Source organism: Schistocerca nitens, chromosome 5, assembly GCF_023898315.1.
Source record: "Schistocerca nitens isolate TAMUIC-IGC-003100 chromosome 5, iqSchNite1.1, whole genome shotgun sequence".
NCBI classification, from domain to species: domain Eukaryota; kingdom Metazoa; phylum Arthropoda; class Insecta; order Orthoptera; family Acrididae; genus Schistocerca; species Schistocerca nitens.
In genome coordinates this window covers 248,894,853-248,914,824 of record NC_064618.1, presented here as the reverse complement: position 1 = coordinate 248,914,824, position 19,972 = coordinate 248,894,853, and the positions used below count along the sequence as shown (strand labels likewise).

General features: G+C 39.7%; 1 protein-coding gene across 2 annotated transcripts in view; it reads right to left on the bottom strand.

Moving 5' to 3' along the window:
* The window catches only part of LOC126259465 (endoplasmic reticulum-Golgi intermediate compartment protein 3), a 106,881-nt gene that overhangs the window by 36,519 nt on the left and 50,390 nt on the right, over positions 1-19,972 (bottom strand). For both annotated transcript variants that reach the window (XM_049956295.1, XM_049956294.1), the window contains exons 7-8: positions 16,988-17,045; positions 6,636-6,764 (exon numbers count right to left, since the gene is read on the bottom strand). In XM_049956295.1, the coding sequence (XP_049812252.1) occupies positions 6,636-6,764; positions 16,988-17,045 (187 nt within the window). The remainder of the gene's footprint in view (positions 1-6,635; positions 6,765-16,987; positions 17,046-19,972) is intronic.

The following is a 19,972-nucleotide window of genomic DNA, read 5'->3' as shown; positions in this document are numbered from 1 at the left end:
GAAACATTCCACGTGATTTACCAACTGACCTGCCTACACTGTGATGCATTCTATGTGGGAATGACCAGCAACAAACTGTCCATTCGCATGAATGGACACAGGCAGACAGTGTTTGTTGGTAATGAGGATCACCCTGTGGCTAAACATGCCTTGGTGCACGGCCAGCACATCTTGGCACAGTGTTACACCGTCCGGGTTATCTGGATACTTCCCACCACCCCTAAGGTAAGTCTTTCCGCTCCCGGGATTGGAATGACTCCTTACCCTCTCCCTTAAAACCCACATCCTTTCGTCTTTCCCTCACCTTCCCTCTTTCCTGATGAGGCAACAGTTTGTTGCGAAAGCTTGAATTTTGTGTGTATATTTGTGTTTGTTTGTGTGTCTATCGACCTGCCAGCGCTTTTGTTTGGTAAGTCTATATATATATATATATATATATATATATATATATATGCTTTACATCTTTCTCAGTTCACCTAAATCTCTTCTTGTGAAAACTTCCGCTGCTGGATTAAATACGAGGTCGAAACAGAATGCAAGCAAAACTTTGCAGTTTTTGTCCTACGCTTGAGATACTGACAGGTAATGTAACATATACAAGGGCGTGCTGAAAAGTAATGACTCCAGTTTCTTTTATGTGAAAACTCGTTAAGGCATTTTAAAATAAACCAAATGTTATCAACACTTTAAAATTTATTCTTCACGTCTACATACTTGGCTGTTAATGTTTTTCCTGATGAGAGACCAGTTTGTTGCTACCATCACTGTACAATGTTTTACTTCATTGACAGAGCAACAACCTCACCTCTGCTTGGACCGCTTCATTACTATCAAAGTGAAGTCTGTGGAGGTGTTCTTTGAGTTCTGAAAACAGGAGGAAATCAGAAGAGGCCATGTTGGGACTGCGTAGGGGGGTGAACACAAGGTGTCGGATTGTTGCAGATGTCGCAGCGCTCGTGTGGTCCGGCATTGATACGCTAAAGGAGAGGGTGCACTGTGTGTGTACAAACTCAAAGCTTGATTACAACATGCTGTTTCTCACATGGTACAGAGTTATGTTACACACCATCATGTTACATGCTACAATTCGGAACCGTCTAGTGCCAGACAGATGCAGATAAGAAGAATAAAGGTGTGTAATGTTAATGAAGTTCGGTGGCAGGAGGAACAAGACTTTTGGTCAGGTGATTACAGGGTTATAAATACAAAATCAAATAGGGGTAATGCAGGAGTAGGTTTAATAATGAATAAAAAAATAGGAGTGCGGGTTAGCTACTACAAACAGCATAGTGAACGCATTATTGTGGCCAAGATAGACACAAAGCCCTTGCCTACTACAGTAGTACAAGTTTATATGCCAACTAGCTCCGCAGATGATGAAGAAATAGATGAAATGTATGACGAGATAAAAGACATTATTCAGGTAGTGAAGGGAGACGAAAATTTAATAGTCATGGGTGACTGGAATTTGTCAGTAGGAAAAGGGAGAGAAGGAAACATAGTAGGTGAATATGGATTGGGGGGAAGAAATGAAAGAGGAAGCCACCTTGTAGAATTTTTCACAGAGCATAACTTAATCATAGCTAACACTTGGTTCAAGAATCATAAAAGAAGGTTGTATACCTGGAAGAATCCTGGAGATACTAAAAGGTATCAGATAGATTATATAATGGTAAGACAGAGATTTAGGAACCAGGTTTTAAATTGTAAGACATTTCCAGGGGCAGATGTGGATTCTGACCACAATCTATTGGTTATAAACTGAAGAAACTGCAAAAAGGTGGGAATTTAAGGAGATGGGACCTGGATAAACTGAAAGAACCAGAGGTTGTAGAGAGTTTCAGGGAGAGCATAAGGGAACAATTGACAGGAATTTGGGAAAGAAATACAGTAGAAGAAGAATGGGTAGCTCTGAGGGATGAAGTAGTGAAGGCAGCAGAGGACCAAAAAGGTAAAAAGACGAGGGCTAGTAGGAACTCTTGGGTAACAGAAGAAATATTGAATTTAATTGATGAAAGGAGAAAATATAAAAATGCAGTAAATGAAGCAGGCAAAAAGGAATACAAACGTCTCAAAAATGATCGACAGGAAGTGCAAAATGGCTAAGCAGGGATGGCTAGAGGACAAATGTAAGGATGTAGAGGCTTGTCTCACTAGGGGCAAGATAGATACTGCCTACAGGAAAATTAAAGAGACCTTTGGAGAGAAGAGAACCACTTGTATGAATATCAAGAGCTCAGATGGCAACCCAGTTCTAAGCAAAGAAGGGAAGGCAGAAAGGTGGAAGTAGTATGTAGAGGGTTTATACAAAGGCGATGTACTTGAGGACAATATTATGGAAATGGAAGAGGATGTAGATGAAGACGAAATGGGAGATAAGATACTGCGTGAAGAGTTTGACAGAGCACTGAAAGACCTGAGTCGAAACAAGGCCCCGGGAGTAGACAACATTCCATTAGAACTACTGATGGCCTTGGGAGAGCCAGTCATGACAAAACTCTACCATCTGGTGAGCAAGATGTATGAGACAGGTGAAATACCCTCAGACGTCAAGAAGAATATAATAATTCCAATCCCAAAGAAAGCAGGTGTTGACAGATGTGAAAATTACCGAACTATCAGTTTAATAAGTCACAGCTGCAAAATACTAACGCGAATTCTTTACAGACGAATGGAAAAACTGGTAGAAGCGGACCTCGGGGAAGATCAGTTTGGATTCCGTAGAAATGTTGGAACACGTGAGGCAATACTAACCTTACGACTTATCTTAGAAGAAAGATTAAGAAAAGGCAAACCTATGTTTCTAGAATTTGTAGACTTAGAGAAAGCTTTTGACAATGTTAACTGGAATACTCTCTTTCAAATTCTGAAGGTGGCAGGGGTAAAATACAGCGAGTGAAAGGCTATTTACAATTTGTACAGAAACCAGATGGCAGTTATAAGAGTCGAGGGGCATGAAAGGGAAGCAGTGGTTGGGAAGGGAGTGAGACAGGGTTGTAGCCTCTCCCCAATGTTATTCAATCTGTATATTGAGCAAGCAGTAAAGGAAACAAAAGAAAAATTCGGAGTAGGTATTAAAATTCATGGAGAAGAAGCAAAAACTTTGAGGTTCGCCGATGACGTAATTCTGTCGGAGACAGCAAAGGACTTGGAAGAGCAGTTGAACGGAATGGACAGTGTCTTGAAAGGAGGATATAAGATGAACATCAACAAAAGCAAAACGAGGATAATGGAATGTAGTCAAATTAAATCGGGTGATGCTGATGGAATTAGATTAGGAAATGAGACACTTAAAGTAGTAAAGGAGTTTTGCTATTTAGGGAGTAAAATAACTGATGATGGTCGAAGTAGAGAGGATATAAAATGTAGACTGGCAATGGCAAGGAAAGCGTTTCTGAAGAAGAGAAATTTGTTAACATCGAGTATAGATTTAAGTGTCAGGAAGTCGTTTCTGAAAGTATTTGTATGGAGTGTAGCCATGTATGGAAGTGACACATGGTCGATAACTGTTTGGACAAGAAGTGAATAGAAGCTTTCGAAATGTGGTGCTACAGAAGAATGCTGAAGATAAGGTGGGTAGATCACGTAACTAATGAGGCGGTATTGAATAGGATTGGGGAGAAGAGAAGTTTGTGGCACAACTTGACTAGAAGAAGGGATCGGTTGGTAGGACATGTTTTGAGGCATCAAGGGATCACAAATTTAGCATTGGAGGGCAGCGTGGAGGGTAAAAATCGTAGAGGGAGACCAAGAGATGAATACACTAAGCAGATTCAGAAGGATGTAGGTTGCAGTAGGTACTGGGAGATGAAGAAGCTTGCACAGGATAGAGTAGCATGGAGAGCTGCATCAAACCAGTCTCAGGACTGAAGACCACAACAACAACAACAATGTTAATAATGTCAGCTTTACTTAAAAAGCTGTAAGAGTTTTCACATACATCCAGAATTACTTTTCAGCACACCGTTGCATATGTGTCAGTCACACTTCGATCATTAGATAAGCCTGTAAGCATTATTTCAATCAGTCTCGCTAGCACCTCTGATTTATTGCCAATGCACAGAAACAATTCAAAGAATGAGCAAATTTGGTGAAGAAGAAAACATATTTGCTATAAAAACATCAAAACAATTATAAAACTTTAAATGAAAGACATTTGAACATTATTCAAGGGAAAAAAAATAGCTCTCTGCAAATATTGTTTTGAACACCACAATCCTTTACTAGGCATGGGCCTGTCGGAGGTAGTACACCAGTGCCTCCATACGACCTTTGAAGTGATTTGCACAGCCAATTATAGAGGACCTACAGTTTAACATGGATTCCAAACCATGGTGCAACTCAACATTTTTCACATCAACAAGCACTGCCATAGCGATAAGTGACATAAAAACAATAGGACTGATTTAGGAACATGAAACCTTTTGGATTTGTGGTCTGGCAAACAGCAGTTCAAATGGAATCTTATTTGAACAGTCTGTACATTCATATGTGTTGGAATGCTTGTCCTGTTCAGCACTCTTGTTACGCCTCTTCCTTGTCATTTGCATTTTCTCTATAGTTGGTTCCCACTTTTGCACAATGCTTGTTTTATTATTAAGTCTCCTTGTATTTCTTCAAATATTTGTTGAAAGAAGTAGTCCCTTTATTATTTTTATTTTGTGATCATACAGTTTTATTTTACTCCCAAGAATCTGTTGTGTAGGTAATAAGACTTTAAAAGTAGTGTGTCCATTAAGTGGAAGAACAGTTTTTAGGCCAGCAGATAAGCTTCCATTCACATACATAATACAACAATTTCTGGTCCATCCTGCCTCCCAAACCTGCAAATATTTGTGTTGTTTCTGCAATTGGTAGCATTTTTGAGATTGATTGCTGGCCTTTATTTGTCACTTGTACCATTGCATTATGACATTATGTGGAAATGTAACTAACATCACATCTATCCTTCCCATTATCAGATCATCATGACTTGCAAATAACAAGCAGTTGTTTCCTTTACTCAGTTTTGCAGGTACTACTACTTTAGGAGTGTTCCTCGTAGTTAACCTTAGTGTCCCAGTGTAATGTCTTTTCAGGTTCAATAAAGTTTTAGCTAAGATGCAGCTTCTCCTCCAACAAATGTAAAACAACTTTTTCAGGACACAATTTTCCTCCCATATTGTCAAACATCCCTGTGTACACAGCACACTTATTTATAAAACCATTCAGATTGTTTAGCATGTATATTTTGATGCCATATTTGTGTCTAAAGGACAGTCTCCCTTCCAAAGGACAGCTGATTCATCTATCCTCCTGAATAATACATATGACACATTCTATTGTTAAAATAATTTAGTATGTGTCATATTTTATATAACTGATCTTCTGGTTGTGGGTATCCTGGCAGCAGATTATTAGCAAAATGTAATGAGTGCAAGATGATTATATATCTGCATACTGCAGTGAAGAATACACCCGTGGATGTGCACAATTATAAGCAATTGCTGCACTTGCTCATTGGTCATGGGAACACATAAGAATTAGCAATACTGGGATATGTTGATGCTTAGAAGTGACAGCCACAGTGAATGTGTTAATGCTTGAAAGGTTCCCCCATCACAGTTCCAGAATATTCCTTCCTTTATTGACCAAAATGGATTTCTTGGTATTTCAGTGGGATAATTAACCTTATCAAAGATAGGAGTACACAGTCTAAAATTTGATAGTGCTAACTTTCTTGAAACATATTACTGTTTACAACTCTCCCTCAATCAGGGAAAAAAGCGCTTTGGAAAAAATTAAAACAGTTTTGAGTTTTTGAGGAGGAGGACTGACAGAAATCTAAACAAATTTCTCCTCTACAGTCATTATTTAATTTTAACACTGCGAGCCCACAGGAAATAAAAATTTCTCTTCTTTGGAAGTGGAAATGTGATTCAATGTGACTGAGCCAACTGAGAATATTACGTCACTCGTCATACTATTAGGTGCAAATATTTTGATTTCATTCCATGACAATTCAATTCAAGAGGACTAATCTCTTGTATTCTCCGAAAGGTACACGTGGTGTACAAAATACTACAAATGCTTAAAGCACTAACTGCCCTGCCCCCCTCCCTATCAATAATACTACTAATTTAAAACAAATCTGGAATAGAAACATTAGTTGATTATGTTTTAATTCCTTCTGTAAGTTTTGCCATTCATCAGCACCATCTGTCATGATTCAACTGTAACCTGTGTTCACTGCCATATCTCTAAAATAAGTTCCATTATCATTGCAAAATATTAAACTATACTCTGCTCTAAATGGTAGCTTTCGTTTTAGTATGTTCTATAAAAATTGATGATTAGTGCATGCATACCGGTTTGGTCTTTTTTAAGTAATACATAATGCTTTCATGAGCTGTCTCATTTTAATTTATGACCTGTCTCCTCTCAATTCTTACAACCTTCAGGTATTATTAATGTGTGATTTTAATCTCCTGTAATTTTATACAGTACATTCAATTCCTTTCTATCATTCTGATAGGTCTAAATTCTGTTCACATTTCTTCCATACTTTCCACAAGCACCTCAATAACATCACACATCGCTTATAATTAAGATGTTTCACTATAACATATATGATTGCAGCTTGATTGAGAACTTACCTTCATGAGTAACAACTTCAGTGCCATCTATAGGATTTGTTTTTCCAGGAATGTTTTTACCAAATGATAAATGTGTTATACGATGTGATGTGTTGAAATTGGACGAAGAAAATGGCTGCACATCATGCACTGGAAATAAGCACAGTAAAATTAGTAACTGAAAACTTTCTCACAGGGAACAAATAATAAATCTGTTAATAACTTGTATTGATACAATAACACTTAAGATAGTTATTTTTATTTACTTTACAAAAAACACCAATGACACTACACTCATAATTGTAGTACATATCAAAACAGTGTGTACATAAATAAATCTGGTGGTATTTCACAATTCAGGGCCTTTCCTTACGCAAAGATTCCGTGATACAGCAGTGCAGCTTCCCTCAATTTGTAATTATGAATAACATTGTTAATGTTTTTGATACAATAACTTATATCTACATAGATACTCTGCAAGCCACCATACGGTGCACGGCAGAGGCCATCCCGTACCACTACTTGTCATTTCCTTTCTTGTTCCACTAGCAAATAGAGCAAGGGAAAAATAACTGTCTGTATGTCTCCACATGAGCCCTAATTTATCATATCTTATCCTGGTGGTCCCGTCAAGCAAACTATGTTGGCAGCAGTAGAATAGTTTGGCAGTCAGCTTCAAATGCTGGTTCTCCTAATTTTCTCAGTAGTGTTTCTTAAAAAGAATGTCGCCTTTCCTCCATGGATTCCCATTTGAGTTCCTGAAGCGTCTCCGTAATGTGTGTTGTTTGGACCTACCAGTAACAAATCTAGCAGCTTGCCTTTGAATTGTTTCAATGTCTTTCTTAAAGACAACCTGGTAAGGATCCAAACACTCGAGCAGTACTCAAGAAAAGGTTGCACCAACATCCTATACAGGATCACCTTTACTTAAAATTCTCCCAGTAAACTGAAGTCGACCATTCACCTTCCCTTCCACAGTTCTCACATGCTTGTTCCACCTCATATTGCTCTGCAACGTTACGCCCAAATATTTAAACGACTTGACTGTGTCAAGCAGAACACTAGTAATACTGTATCTGATCATTACAGGTTTGATCTTCCTACCCATCCACATTAACTTACATTTTTTTTTTTTTTTTTTTTTTTTTTACATTTAACACTAGCTGCCATTTATCACACCAACTTGAAATATTGTCTAACTTGCCTTATATCTTCCTACAGTCACTCAACATAAGTAAGAAAGGGAATATGCCTTGATCAGAAGTCTTGAAAAATAGCTAAGTTCCCAAGAATCTTATCAAGAATTTCAAGAAATATTGAACTGTCCTGCCCTCTCTTTACACGGTATGCAACTCTGTGTACTATTAGTATAAGAACCAGTGGCATATACTGAAAATGTTGGTACAGCATGCAACATTGAACTTATCTACTGTATTGCTCACTCACCGTGGTGTTATCTGTAGTAAATTCCGCTCTGTTATTCTTCTTGCAGGACTACTCAATAATGTCACCAACATATCAGTTTAGAACCTTCATCTGCACCAGCAGATCCTTTACTATGGAATGTGAACAGATGACTTTCCTAATGAAAGACATTCTTTTCAGTGTGGAAAACAATTGTTCTACTGATGAAGTTGTAGCCGGTATGATTAATATCAGTTCATTGAGTTTATAGAGTACAGGAAGTCCTGTGTGATGTTCATTGTGATACAGGAAACTTGGAATTTCCTTCACACACTTGGCTTCAAGATGATGTGACATAAACATTGCATTCACTTCAGACTTGAACCTAAAAATATCAAAAAACTTCCCATTTATAGTCCTTAAGCTTAACACCCCCTTAGCAAACACATCTTCAAAGCTTGAGAACTTATTTGAGTTGAACATTTTTGTAGGCTTTAAATCAGGCAGCAATTCAAATCTAATGTTTAACTGCATGATTATCATATCTGATATCTCCAGGTACAGCCTCCTGTAGTCATCCTTTATAGATGTTTCAGTGCAGTTTTCTTTCTTCATTTTCCTGGAGTATCAAATATGCTTCCAGCCTTGCACAATTTTTTTTCAAACCCATCATATGTCTTAGTACACAGCTCTTCTTTTGTATCTTCCACTTCTTTGCTATAAAACATGTCTAAGAATTTTGACTGCACAATGTTAAAAGTAATGTCTGTCAGTAAAAACAATTCTTCAGACACAACAGGAAGTTAAAACTGAAAATATCGTAACATCATGAGAAATCCACATGCTTCACTAACAGCACTTGTGCCCCAATTTTTATTTTATTTTATTTTTTCCCCCAAATTGCACTCATACAAATCTTCAAGTTCACCCTTACGATCTGACATAATTTGTACCACGCAACTTCAATAATTTCATATTATTGTTGGAAATCTCTTCTTCACTACCATATCTAATAAGTTGGTTCTTTTCAAGGAATGGCCAAAAATGGTACAAGACCACTTATATTAGCAAAAGGACATTCTACATTTACTCATACACTATCCTACCTGTGATAAAACCAAATTCAGCTTGCTGGTGTAAAAGTGCACAAATACCGCATGTGGAATTACTTCTCTAACTTTTTGTCAGCACACCATTTGAAGTGCTGCCATATATGAATAGAGTTGACAAATGAGATTTGTGACATCCAATGTTTCATCTAGTAAAATAGCAGCAAATGTTGCTTCTCTCTAATAAGTTTTTTTTTCGGAAGTCATCAAACTCGGCCAACAAATGAAATAACTCCATGCAATTACCTTGATTGTTTGAGTTGCAGCTTTCCCTGTGTCCTCAAAATGATAATTCTTGTCATCATAAAATGCAGGTGGCTGCTGTAAATCTCTTTAAGTATTTGCTAGTTCTGTTTCACTGTTTCATTGTGCTTTAAAATGCTTGCACATTTCTTTTCACTTAATTGCAAATCAATCCTACTTTTACCAGATGTTTTCTGCCTTGAAGTTGCAGTGTGCAGATTAAGGTCAAATAATCATAATATTTACTGTCCAAGGAGATTTGTCCTTTCTGAGCGACAAACATGGCCACCGAAAGAGTTTACACAATATTTCACTGCTGCATAAACAAATTGTTTTGTTGTAAATATCAAGATTAAATGTTCAAAGTCAGTGGCTCCTTTTGGCAGAATGGGTGAAGGAAAAGTACTGATGAGGTTTAGGAAATGGGGAAAGTTGTTCAGAACCCTGGGTCAGGGGACAGGGGAGACTTACCAGATAGGAGAGAAGGAAAGACTGATTGTTGGGAACCTGAGAGCTTAACGGTGGAAGTGCGCTAATACACAAGACAGAGATTACTGACAAAACATTCTGCATGAGTTAATTAGAGTGGGAAGCTTAAATGCATTGTATGTGGTAGAGGTGGGAGAAATACGCAGATCAGAAAACTGAGAGGGAGTGAAGAAAGGTATAGTTACTGAGAAACATTGCTCATACTGAAGAAATTATAAATTAAGGCTAGGTGGGTGGCAACATGTAACTCCAGTTTCCACCTGCAGAGTTCTGAGAAACTGGTGTCTGGGGGAGGAATCTAGATGACAAGTGTGGTGAAACAGGCACCAAGATCATGACTGACATGTTGTAAAAAAAATGGGGTGTGAAATCTTATGGGACTTAACTGCTAAGGTCATCAGTCCCTAAGCTTACACACCACTTAACCTATATTATCCTAAGGACAAACACACACACCCATGCCCGAGGGAGGACTCGAACCTCAGCCGGGACCAGCCGCACAGTCCATGACTGCAGCGCCTGAGACCACTCGGCTAATCCCATGCGGTGGACATGTTGCAGAGCATGAGTATACACCATCTGCATATGCCAATTCACTCTAACTGATAACTTAGTGGTAGACAGGCATATGTAATGTTAATTTGCCTTCCTATCAGAGCACTATATTTGTACTGGTCTTCCCATGAAATACAATAAAATAGAAATTGTAGTCCATATTTCAAACTTTTGGAATACTCTTATCAATGAATCTGTGGAATTATGACTGTCTGCAGACCTTGTCAATTGGGATGGCAGTTTCCAGTTAGATAATGCATATCCAATTCTGCTGAAGAACAACTTCATGCTCTATGTAGCCAGTGTAGTTGTGCAAGTCCACCGTGTGAAGATGGAAGGTGCTCATAGCAACACATGCAAATGAGTGGTATTAAACAGGAGACCTCAGTGCACTTTCGCTAGGTTACCGTATTTACTCGAATCTCAGCCGCACTTTTTTTCCGTTTTTTTGTAATCCAAAAAACCCCCTGCGGCTTAGAATCGAGTGCAAAGTAAGCGTAAGTTTTGAAAAATGTTGGTAGGTGCCGCCACTAACTTCTGCCGTCGAATATATGTAGCGCTACACAGGCATGCTTTGCAGGCACAAAGATAAATACTGGCACCAAAACCTCTGCATCAGTAAATAAATTAAAAGAAAAGGTAGAAGAATGTAAACATTATGCCATGTATTCTTTCATGTTTGCTGCTATCTCATTTAAATCCTGTCTGCCTAGTAAACTACAAAACTAGAGCGAGACAACAGCAAATGCGGAAGAATATACATTTCATGTCATGTTTATATTTGTATTATTCTTATGCTGAATAGTGATACAGTCAGAGATGAAGCAAGGCAACTGACTAGATTTTTAAATCTAAGATGACTAATTTCTGCGCAGAATGTAATGTACTAAAGAGGCATCTGCAAAGATTTTCAAACGGAGAAATTTTTTGCTAAACTCTCGCTCAGAACATCTTCTATCATATGCAGTCTATTAATTGGTTCTTGTTGATCATTATCAAAGAAAGCAGCACTGTAAGTACCAACAAATAGCCAGTCTCCTGCCATTGTTTCACACGAGACAATTCCCCTCTCTCTCTCTCTCTCTCTCTCTCTCTCTCTCTCTCTCTCTCTTTAACCGTAAGCGGCAGTAGCACGCACAAAAGCAAGCCATGTCGCGAGCAGGACATGTCATAAACACTCATTATCAGAATGCGACAAACAATGCATGCCAACTTCATAATGCATTTTCAGCTAAGAGTGACATAAACACCTATAACAAAGATAACGGCACTTATCAGATCAAACCAAAATAAGCAATTGATTCAAACCAGTTGAAGCACGTGAAAAAGGGAAGGGTACCTGTATAAATACGGACGGAGGGCCTGACACATAGCAACGGGTACTTAGTGAAGCTTAACTGTTAAGCTTAAGACTCGAACCAAACTACTGTAGCTGTATCTTCATCCATTCAACCTAAATTGTGTCTCATGTTTCAATGGACCAACTTTGTTTCGATTTGGAGGTGCGGTCTAAAACTTTTCTCTCCCCATGAATTTTGAGTCTCATATTTCAGGTGCGGCTTAGATTCGGGAAATTTTTGTTTCCTTGATTTCGAGTCTCATTTTTCAGGTGCGGCTTAGATTCGAGTAAATACGGTACACCAAAAGATGGCCAGAAGACTGTGGCAGAAAGTTGGTGACATCTGGCAGTTCACCTGAAATTTCGTGGAACAATCTATATGCTGGGAAAGTTTTAGATTTCACATGGTAAAATGGATAAAATGTAGAGACTATTACAAGGGTAATCCCAAAAGTAAGGTCTCCTATTTTTTTTATAAGTACATAGATCTGTTTATTTCTACAATGGTTTACATCAGTTTACAGCTTGAGCATTTAGCTATTTTTCGATATAATCACAATTTCTATCAATGTATTTTTGTAGATGCTGTGGCAGTTTTTGTATGCCATATCAGCTTGTCACCAGGCTGTTCAGAAAGTTATGAACCTCTTCTTTCACCTCTTCATTGAAGCTGAATCACATTCCAGCCAAATGTTCTTTTAACCTAGGGAACAGGTGACAGTCACTGGGCACCGAGTCAGGACTATAGGGTGGGTGGGTGGGTGATTATGTTCCACTGAAACTGCTGCAGGAGAGCAATGGTTTGGCGAGCGATGTGTGGGCGAGCAGCATTGTCATGGAGAATGTGTACGCCCTTGGTCAACATTCCTCTTCGGTTCTGAATTGCCCGCTTGAGTTTTTTCAGAGTCTCACAGAACCTGTCAGCATTAATTGTGGTCCCAGTGGGCATAAAGTTGACCAACAATACCCCTTTCCAATCCCAAAAAACGGTTGTCATGACTTTACCGGCAGACGGTGTTTGTTTGAATTTCTGCAGCTTTGGCCAAGAAGGATGCCACCACTGGCATGATTGTTGCTTGGTGTTTCGTCACCCGTGGCAACTGAGTCAAGAAAGTTGTCCTGTTCGGCTGCAAGGCGGTGAGGAAATGCACAGGAAGCATCAATTCATTGCCGCATGTGGTCCTCAGTCAGCATGCATGGCACCCATCTTGCGCACACCTTCCGGTAGTTCAGTGTTTCCATTAAAATTCTGTGAGCAGTGCTTCGGGAAACCTCAGGAACCAACATGCATAGATCATCCAGGCTGATCCGCTGGTCTTCACGCATGCTTTGCTCAACCTTCAACACTGCCTCCTCAGAAATTGACGATCTCGAGCTCCTTTGTTCGTCATGAATTTCGGTCTGACCAGCTGCAAACACTCTACACCACTTACGAACATTTTTGACATCCATGCACGACTCACCATACACTTCTGTCAATTGGCGATAGATTTCAATCAGCGCAGTGCCCTTTGCGTTCAAAAACCAAATAACTGCATGCAATTCGCACTTGGTGGTAACATCCAACGGGAGCTCCATTCTCAACGGCTGCTGAGCCAAGACTGAGCACCTCAGAGTGGCGTGCGCATGTTTACACACAGTGCGTGAAGCACTCTTCATAACAGTGTGACCAACTGCCATACAAACAGAGTTCTGTACTTATAAAAAAATAGGAGACCTTACTTTTGGGATTACCCATGTCCAGTATAAATATCACATTTTCTTACCACACAGAAGCCTGTCATTTCAGTCAGTTAAAAAATCCCAAAATAAAAATTGCAAATTCCTTACCAAAAGAGCTCAAACTGCACAATAAGTAAACATGGCCATTTATTGAACTAAAAGGTTGAGCGAACTACTTCCCGCCTGGACAACACACAAAATTTTATGTTTCTTTTTAAAATAGCAATGTTAACAGCTAAAATAAAGGGCAGGTTCCCACTTAAGTTTGCTTCTGTCCTCTCGTCATAATAAAGAAAAATGCGATTCCTCAGCCACACATTGTGCATTCATCACACCAGGGTATATAATCTCATGCATAATGGATAGTGCTTTATACTCAAAGCATCAAGGTGAAATTAAATGATCCTATGACTTTACTGACTGAGGAACTATGTCACGGGTTTTTCAGCCAGTGGGTGTAGTTAACATATCAAGGTAAAGTTTATTTTGTCAGAGTTACCTGTATGAAGTACACCATAGTTGAGCAATTAATTTCTCCAACTGTGTCTTATTGTCTACCACTAACAGCTATTTTACATTCTACATGTTGCACAGGTCTTTGACACAACTGTGAGATTACGGCCAGTGGAGGAATGGCACAGTATCATCTCTGCATGCCTCCTGCACTGCCATATCTGTGTGCTCATTTCACCATATTTCCTCCTGGTCCAGTACCCATTCAAATTATATATACATCTTCTACTGTTGCAGAGAGGAAGGTGATCCTTTATGTTTTGGGTGATTTTTCTCGTTTGGTCACATTACTTTAAGGGCTGCAGGAATCTGAGCAAATGAAAAATTTCCTTGCTTGATGACACCTCATCTGCTGCAATGCCTTCAGGATCTCTCAGAGCTCAGTGTTACATGTATGAACACTTGTCAGGAAGTTGAAGCTGAGGGCATGCCGAGGAAAGACAACTGGGCAACCACTGATGTCACCTTGTTTTGAGCTGTCCATATACAATATGATAAATTTGTTGTGCTAAATTCTCTCAAAACTGCAGCCCACTCACAAACAGTCGACACAGGAGAGTGGTAGATTCTGTCTTCCTATAGTTTCAATACGCATTCAGCACAGTGCCATTTTGTCCACTGATAACCATGATACACTCAGAGTATAATAATAAGTATACAATTTACTCAAAGAATTATGGGTTCATAAAATCCAGCACATTACACTGCAAAGCAAATGTTCAGCAGGAGTCCAAGCAACATTGGGTGGGCCATAGGGAAGCATTAGAGGATCATTAATATTCTCAATAAAGATGCATTGCTAGATAAGGCTAATAGCAGTCTCACTGCCTGCACTGTTGCTGCTTTTTTCTACAAGCATGTGTTTTTGAGGCTGATCATAAAAAATACAGAATAAATTGTTGCTTCAAATGGCAGCTCCTTTGAATACAAATAAAAGCAAGTTAATGAGAGTTTAGTAGCACCTGACAAAGATTAGTGATATACTGCTAGAGTGTCTACCTCCATATCTGCAGGTCATACTGTAAAGCAATATGAAATGGAGGATACATTTGTTAGCATGATTCTTGGGAAGTGTAATGAAACTGTAAAGGAAATTGCACACAATACACTAGTAAGATTTATTCTACACTACTGCTCTAGTGGTTGGAATTATTATCAGTAGTTACATGTGACTGATTGATTGACTGCTTCATGGTAACTGGTGTTTAAATACTGGTTTTAAAACTATTAAAATGTAAAGCCCAACATTCCACTGTAGTTGTATTTATTTAAGTCAATCAGAGACGCACACTATCCATTTCGCAACTTTTAAGTTGCATCTCCTGGTGCATGCCATACAGTAACAGTTGCTGTGGCACAAAAGCAGACATCAATCAAATTATCAAAAAGTAGTACAGCCTATGCAAAAGAGTAATAAACATTCTGATGGAGTGTAAATGGAAATCTTTGGAAGGAAGGTTATGCTGTCCTTGGAAAACACTGTGGGTAAATTCTGGAAAAAGTATCTGATGAAGAGCAGAGAAGCAGTATGCTGTCTTCATCGTGTATTCCACACAGGGATTATGGGATTAAAATAAAGAGGACTGAGGGTGTTTGCCACAGTATACAGTGTTCTGCACTCCATACAAAATTGGACAGAAAGTCACCAATATTACAACGGACCATCCATTAGGTCTTGTGGGCTATTGTGTAGACGTGGCAGGAACTAGTACTGGGGCTGAGTGTCACTGTGGGTGTGTATTACGCTATGTGTGTTAAATGGGAGCATATCTTGCAGAGTTTGAAAAATTCTCAATGCTCATCCTAACAAGAAGCATACTCCTTACATTGTGACACTGTGGAACAATGAGAATGAAAAAAAGGCTCTGACTGCTTGCCTGGTGTGGCTACAGGCTGAGTCACAAATTTATTATGCTTTCTGTTTACAGTTAATGTACAGTTGTTTGACTGACATGAACGGAAAGCAGTTGTATAGCTTCGTGAGGGTCTCCATAGGTCAACATTGTTCAATCTGTGTCATTCCTTTTTCTAAGTATAATTTCGTTCGTGGTAACCTACATAGAAAGGTGACACAAGATGTATTACATGTACCATAGTAGGTACTCAGAAAATGTTGGTTTATGGAACAACTGGACTCCCTAAGAGGCATTTCTATCACTATATGGCTCAAGAGAATGCAGCACTTTTCACTTGCTTTTTATACGAGTTCAAAATAAAACAAGGAACTGAAATAAACTAGTGTAACGCTGACAACACATCTTATTCTATGCTAAAATGAACAAAATATCTTATTCTCTATGAAATCTCAATGAAAATATAAGGAAATTGGATACATAAATAAATAAATCTACTCACCAAGAGGCAGCAGGAGAACACACATACAAAGATATTGAAATTTGCAAGATTTTGGAGCTAGTGGCACCTTCTTCTGGCAGAAGGCTAAAAGGGGAAGGAAGAGAGATGAAGGAAAAGGAACTACAGAAAGGGAACTACAGAAAATGGATAGAGTTTGGAAACGTCAACCAGAACCCCAGGTCAGGGGAGACTTACAGGTGAGATGTGAAAACCTGAGAGCTTCCCCTTCAACCCCTATGCCAGAAGAGTGAGCCACTGGTTCCAAAAGCTTACAAATTTCATTATCTTTATATGTGTGTTCTCTTACTACTGCTTGGTGAGTAGATTTATTCTTTACAAGGGTGCTCAACTGTGATCATTTTAAACCTGCCAGCTGGACTGGAACTTGAACTGGGTTACACTTTTGTGGACAGGAGTATTCCCATAGAAAAGAATGGAGAAATGAGAGCAGTCTGATTATGCTTTGAATCTATCTGTAAAGCCTGGTGGAATCACTCAATTCAAAGAATATGGCTTGCAAAAGACAGCTTTGCAAGTTCAAGTTCCAGTCTTGCGCCCAGATTTAATGTCCCATATCACACTGCCTTTCATTGTTATCATACTATCTTGGTAATTCCTCTGGCCATTTGTATATATTGACTTACCATGCACATGATTAATAGAGAAGCTCTGGCCAGGTGCTATATGGAAACTGCCCCCTACCTAAAGTAAAAATAAAATAATCTGTGTAGTTTTGTTAGTGACAGAAACAATACAAAGATTACACAGTGGCTACATAAATATGAATCACTTGTTGGACTTCACAGGAAATCTGGAGAGAACAAAGTAGTATTCTAACATCTTTATAGAAATCATACTCGCAGAGCTTTCGTTGGGTGAGATGTATATAGAGAAATTCTTATTACATGGAATCCAGGGCACAAGTGAGTAAGAGATAGCAAATCAAACAAAAAAAGTGGTAATAAGGATTTCACTTTTTCATTCCAGCTCACTACAGCAATGGAAGAGTCAGTTTTTACAATTAACAAAATGCCATCTGCAGCCAGAGTGCAAGCATGCAACTAGCATCTTCTAGAATATCTTAATCTTCGAGTCAAGAAAGTATAAATGACTTGATGAAAATGTCACATCTTTCATAATAAATGGCCTCTTTGAGGATCATCTTCTCAATGCCTTGTACAATCTGCCTAACTTTTTTGTAGGACCATTTAAAAAAACTATTCATTCAAAATCGAACCACTCAAATTAAATACACTGCTGCAAACTGAAATTGCAGCATTATGAATGCAGCATGTATCAACCATCAAATTGGCACAAAGTGTACTACATGCTTCTATATGCAAATTGTAGTACCTGCACCAGCATACATACATACACTACTGGCCATTAAAATTGCTACACCAAGAAGAAATGCACATGATAAACGGGTATTCATTGGACAAATATATTATACTAGAACTGACAAGCAATTACATTTTCACGCAGTTTGGATGCATAGATCCTGAGAAATCAGTACCCAGAACAACCACCTCTGGCCGTAATAACGACCTTGATACGCCTGGGCATTGAGTCAAACAGAGCTTGGATGGCGTGTACAGGTACAGCTGCCCATGCAGCTTCAACACGATACCACAGTTCATCAAGAGTAGTGGGTTGCGTATTGTGACGAGCCAGTTGCTCGGCCACCATTGACCAGATGTTTTCAATTGGTGAGAGATCTGGAGAATGTGCTGGCCAGGGCAGCAGTTGAACATTTTCTGTATCCAGAAAGGCCCGTACAGGACCTGCAACATGCGGTCGTGCATTATCCTGCTGAAATGTAGGGTTTCACAGGGATCGAATGAAGGGTAGAGCCAAGGGTGATAACACATCTGAAATGTAACATCCACTGTTCAAAGTGCCGTCAATGCGAACAAGAGGTGACCGAGACGTGTAACCAATGGCACCCCATACCATCACACTCGGTGATATGCCAGTACGGCATTGACGAATACACGCTTCCAATGTGCGTTCACCGCGATGTCGCCAAACACGGATGCGACCATCATGCTGCTGTAAACAGAACTGGATTCATCAGAAGAAATGACATTTTGCCATTTGTGCACCAAGGTTTCTTCGTTGAGTACACCATCGCAGGAGCTCCTGTCTGTGATGCAGCGTTAAGGGAAACCGCAGCCATGGTCTCCGAGCTGATAGTCCATGCTGCTGCAAACGTCGTCGAACTGTTCGTGCAGATGGTTGTTGTCTTGCAGACATCCCCATCTGTTGACTCAGGGATAAAGACGTGGCTGCACGATCCGTTACAGCCATGCAGATAAGATACCTGTCATCTCGACTGCTAGTGATACGAGGCCGTTGGGATCCAGCACGGCGTTCCGTATTACCCTCCTGAACCCACCGATTCCATATTCTGCTAACAGTCATTGGATCTCGACCAACGAGCAGCAATGTCGCGATATGATAAACCGCAATCGCGATAGGCTACAATCCGACCTTAATCAAAGTCGAAAACGTGATGGTACGCATTTCTCCTCCTTACACGAGGCATCACAACAATGTTTCACCAGGCAACGCCGGTCAATTGCTGTTTGTGTATGAGAAATCGGTTGGAAACTTTCCTCATGTCAGCACGTTGTAGGTGTTGCCATTGTCGCCAACCATGTGTGAATGCTCTGAAAAGCTAATCATCTGCATATCACAGCATCTTCTTCCTGTCGGTTAAATTTTGCGTCTGTAGCATGTCATCTTCGTGGTGCAGCAATTTTAATGACCAGTAGTGTACATGCATATGGATGCCATTTCACGAAATAGTAGTACAGAAATCAATCACAGGTGGCGCGCATCAAGTGTTGTATGGGTGGAACTGCTGACCCAGATGTTTACTTGCCTGCAGCAATGTGCTGGACCAGTCAGCTCTTACACCGAGACAGGCTAACTGGCTTTCACAACACACCAGGCTCTGGGTTCCCATGCTAGTTGTTTTGGCGATCTGTACAGGTAGCATTTTGTGCTTGTTTCTATGCCAGACTCTATGCATTGTTCAAACTCTCTGCTCCCTTGTAGACTGCCCCACACATCAAGATGTTCCTGTTCCAGAGTCCTGCTCCCCAACTTTTGGATTGAGCACCTAGCGTAGGCTAGGCTAGAGTAGTCACACTTGTTCTGACAGGATGGTTCCAGGGCACTGCCATGTGTGTACAGATATCAGAGTGGCAATGGAGGACTTTCTTACATGTGTGAATATTTTATTTATTTATATTTTCATAGTGTTAATTTGTGGGCACCGTGGACCTGGCATTTTTGCAATGGTGGCAGGAACAGTTATGCCTCCAGAAGCAATAATAGCTGCAGCAGGAGTAGAAGCAGGAGCTGCTCAAACCAAATGCAGAATTGCTTTGCTCTCACGCTGTGCTGGTGACAGGGCAGATGCCTGCAAAAAAGCCTTCTCTCCCACGGCACAGTAGAGCACTTGGCCACAAAAGGCAAAGGTCCTGAGTTCGAGTCTCGGTCCAGCACACAGTTTTAATCTGCCAGGAAGTTTCAGGTTATAAGAATGCTGAAATGCAACTTACGTTGTTAGTGGTAAATTCACTGTTGGCACAAAATATTTCTTTTGTTTTTGGATTCCA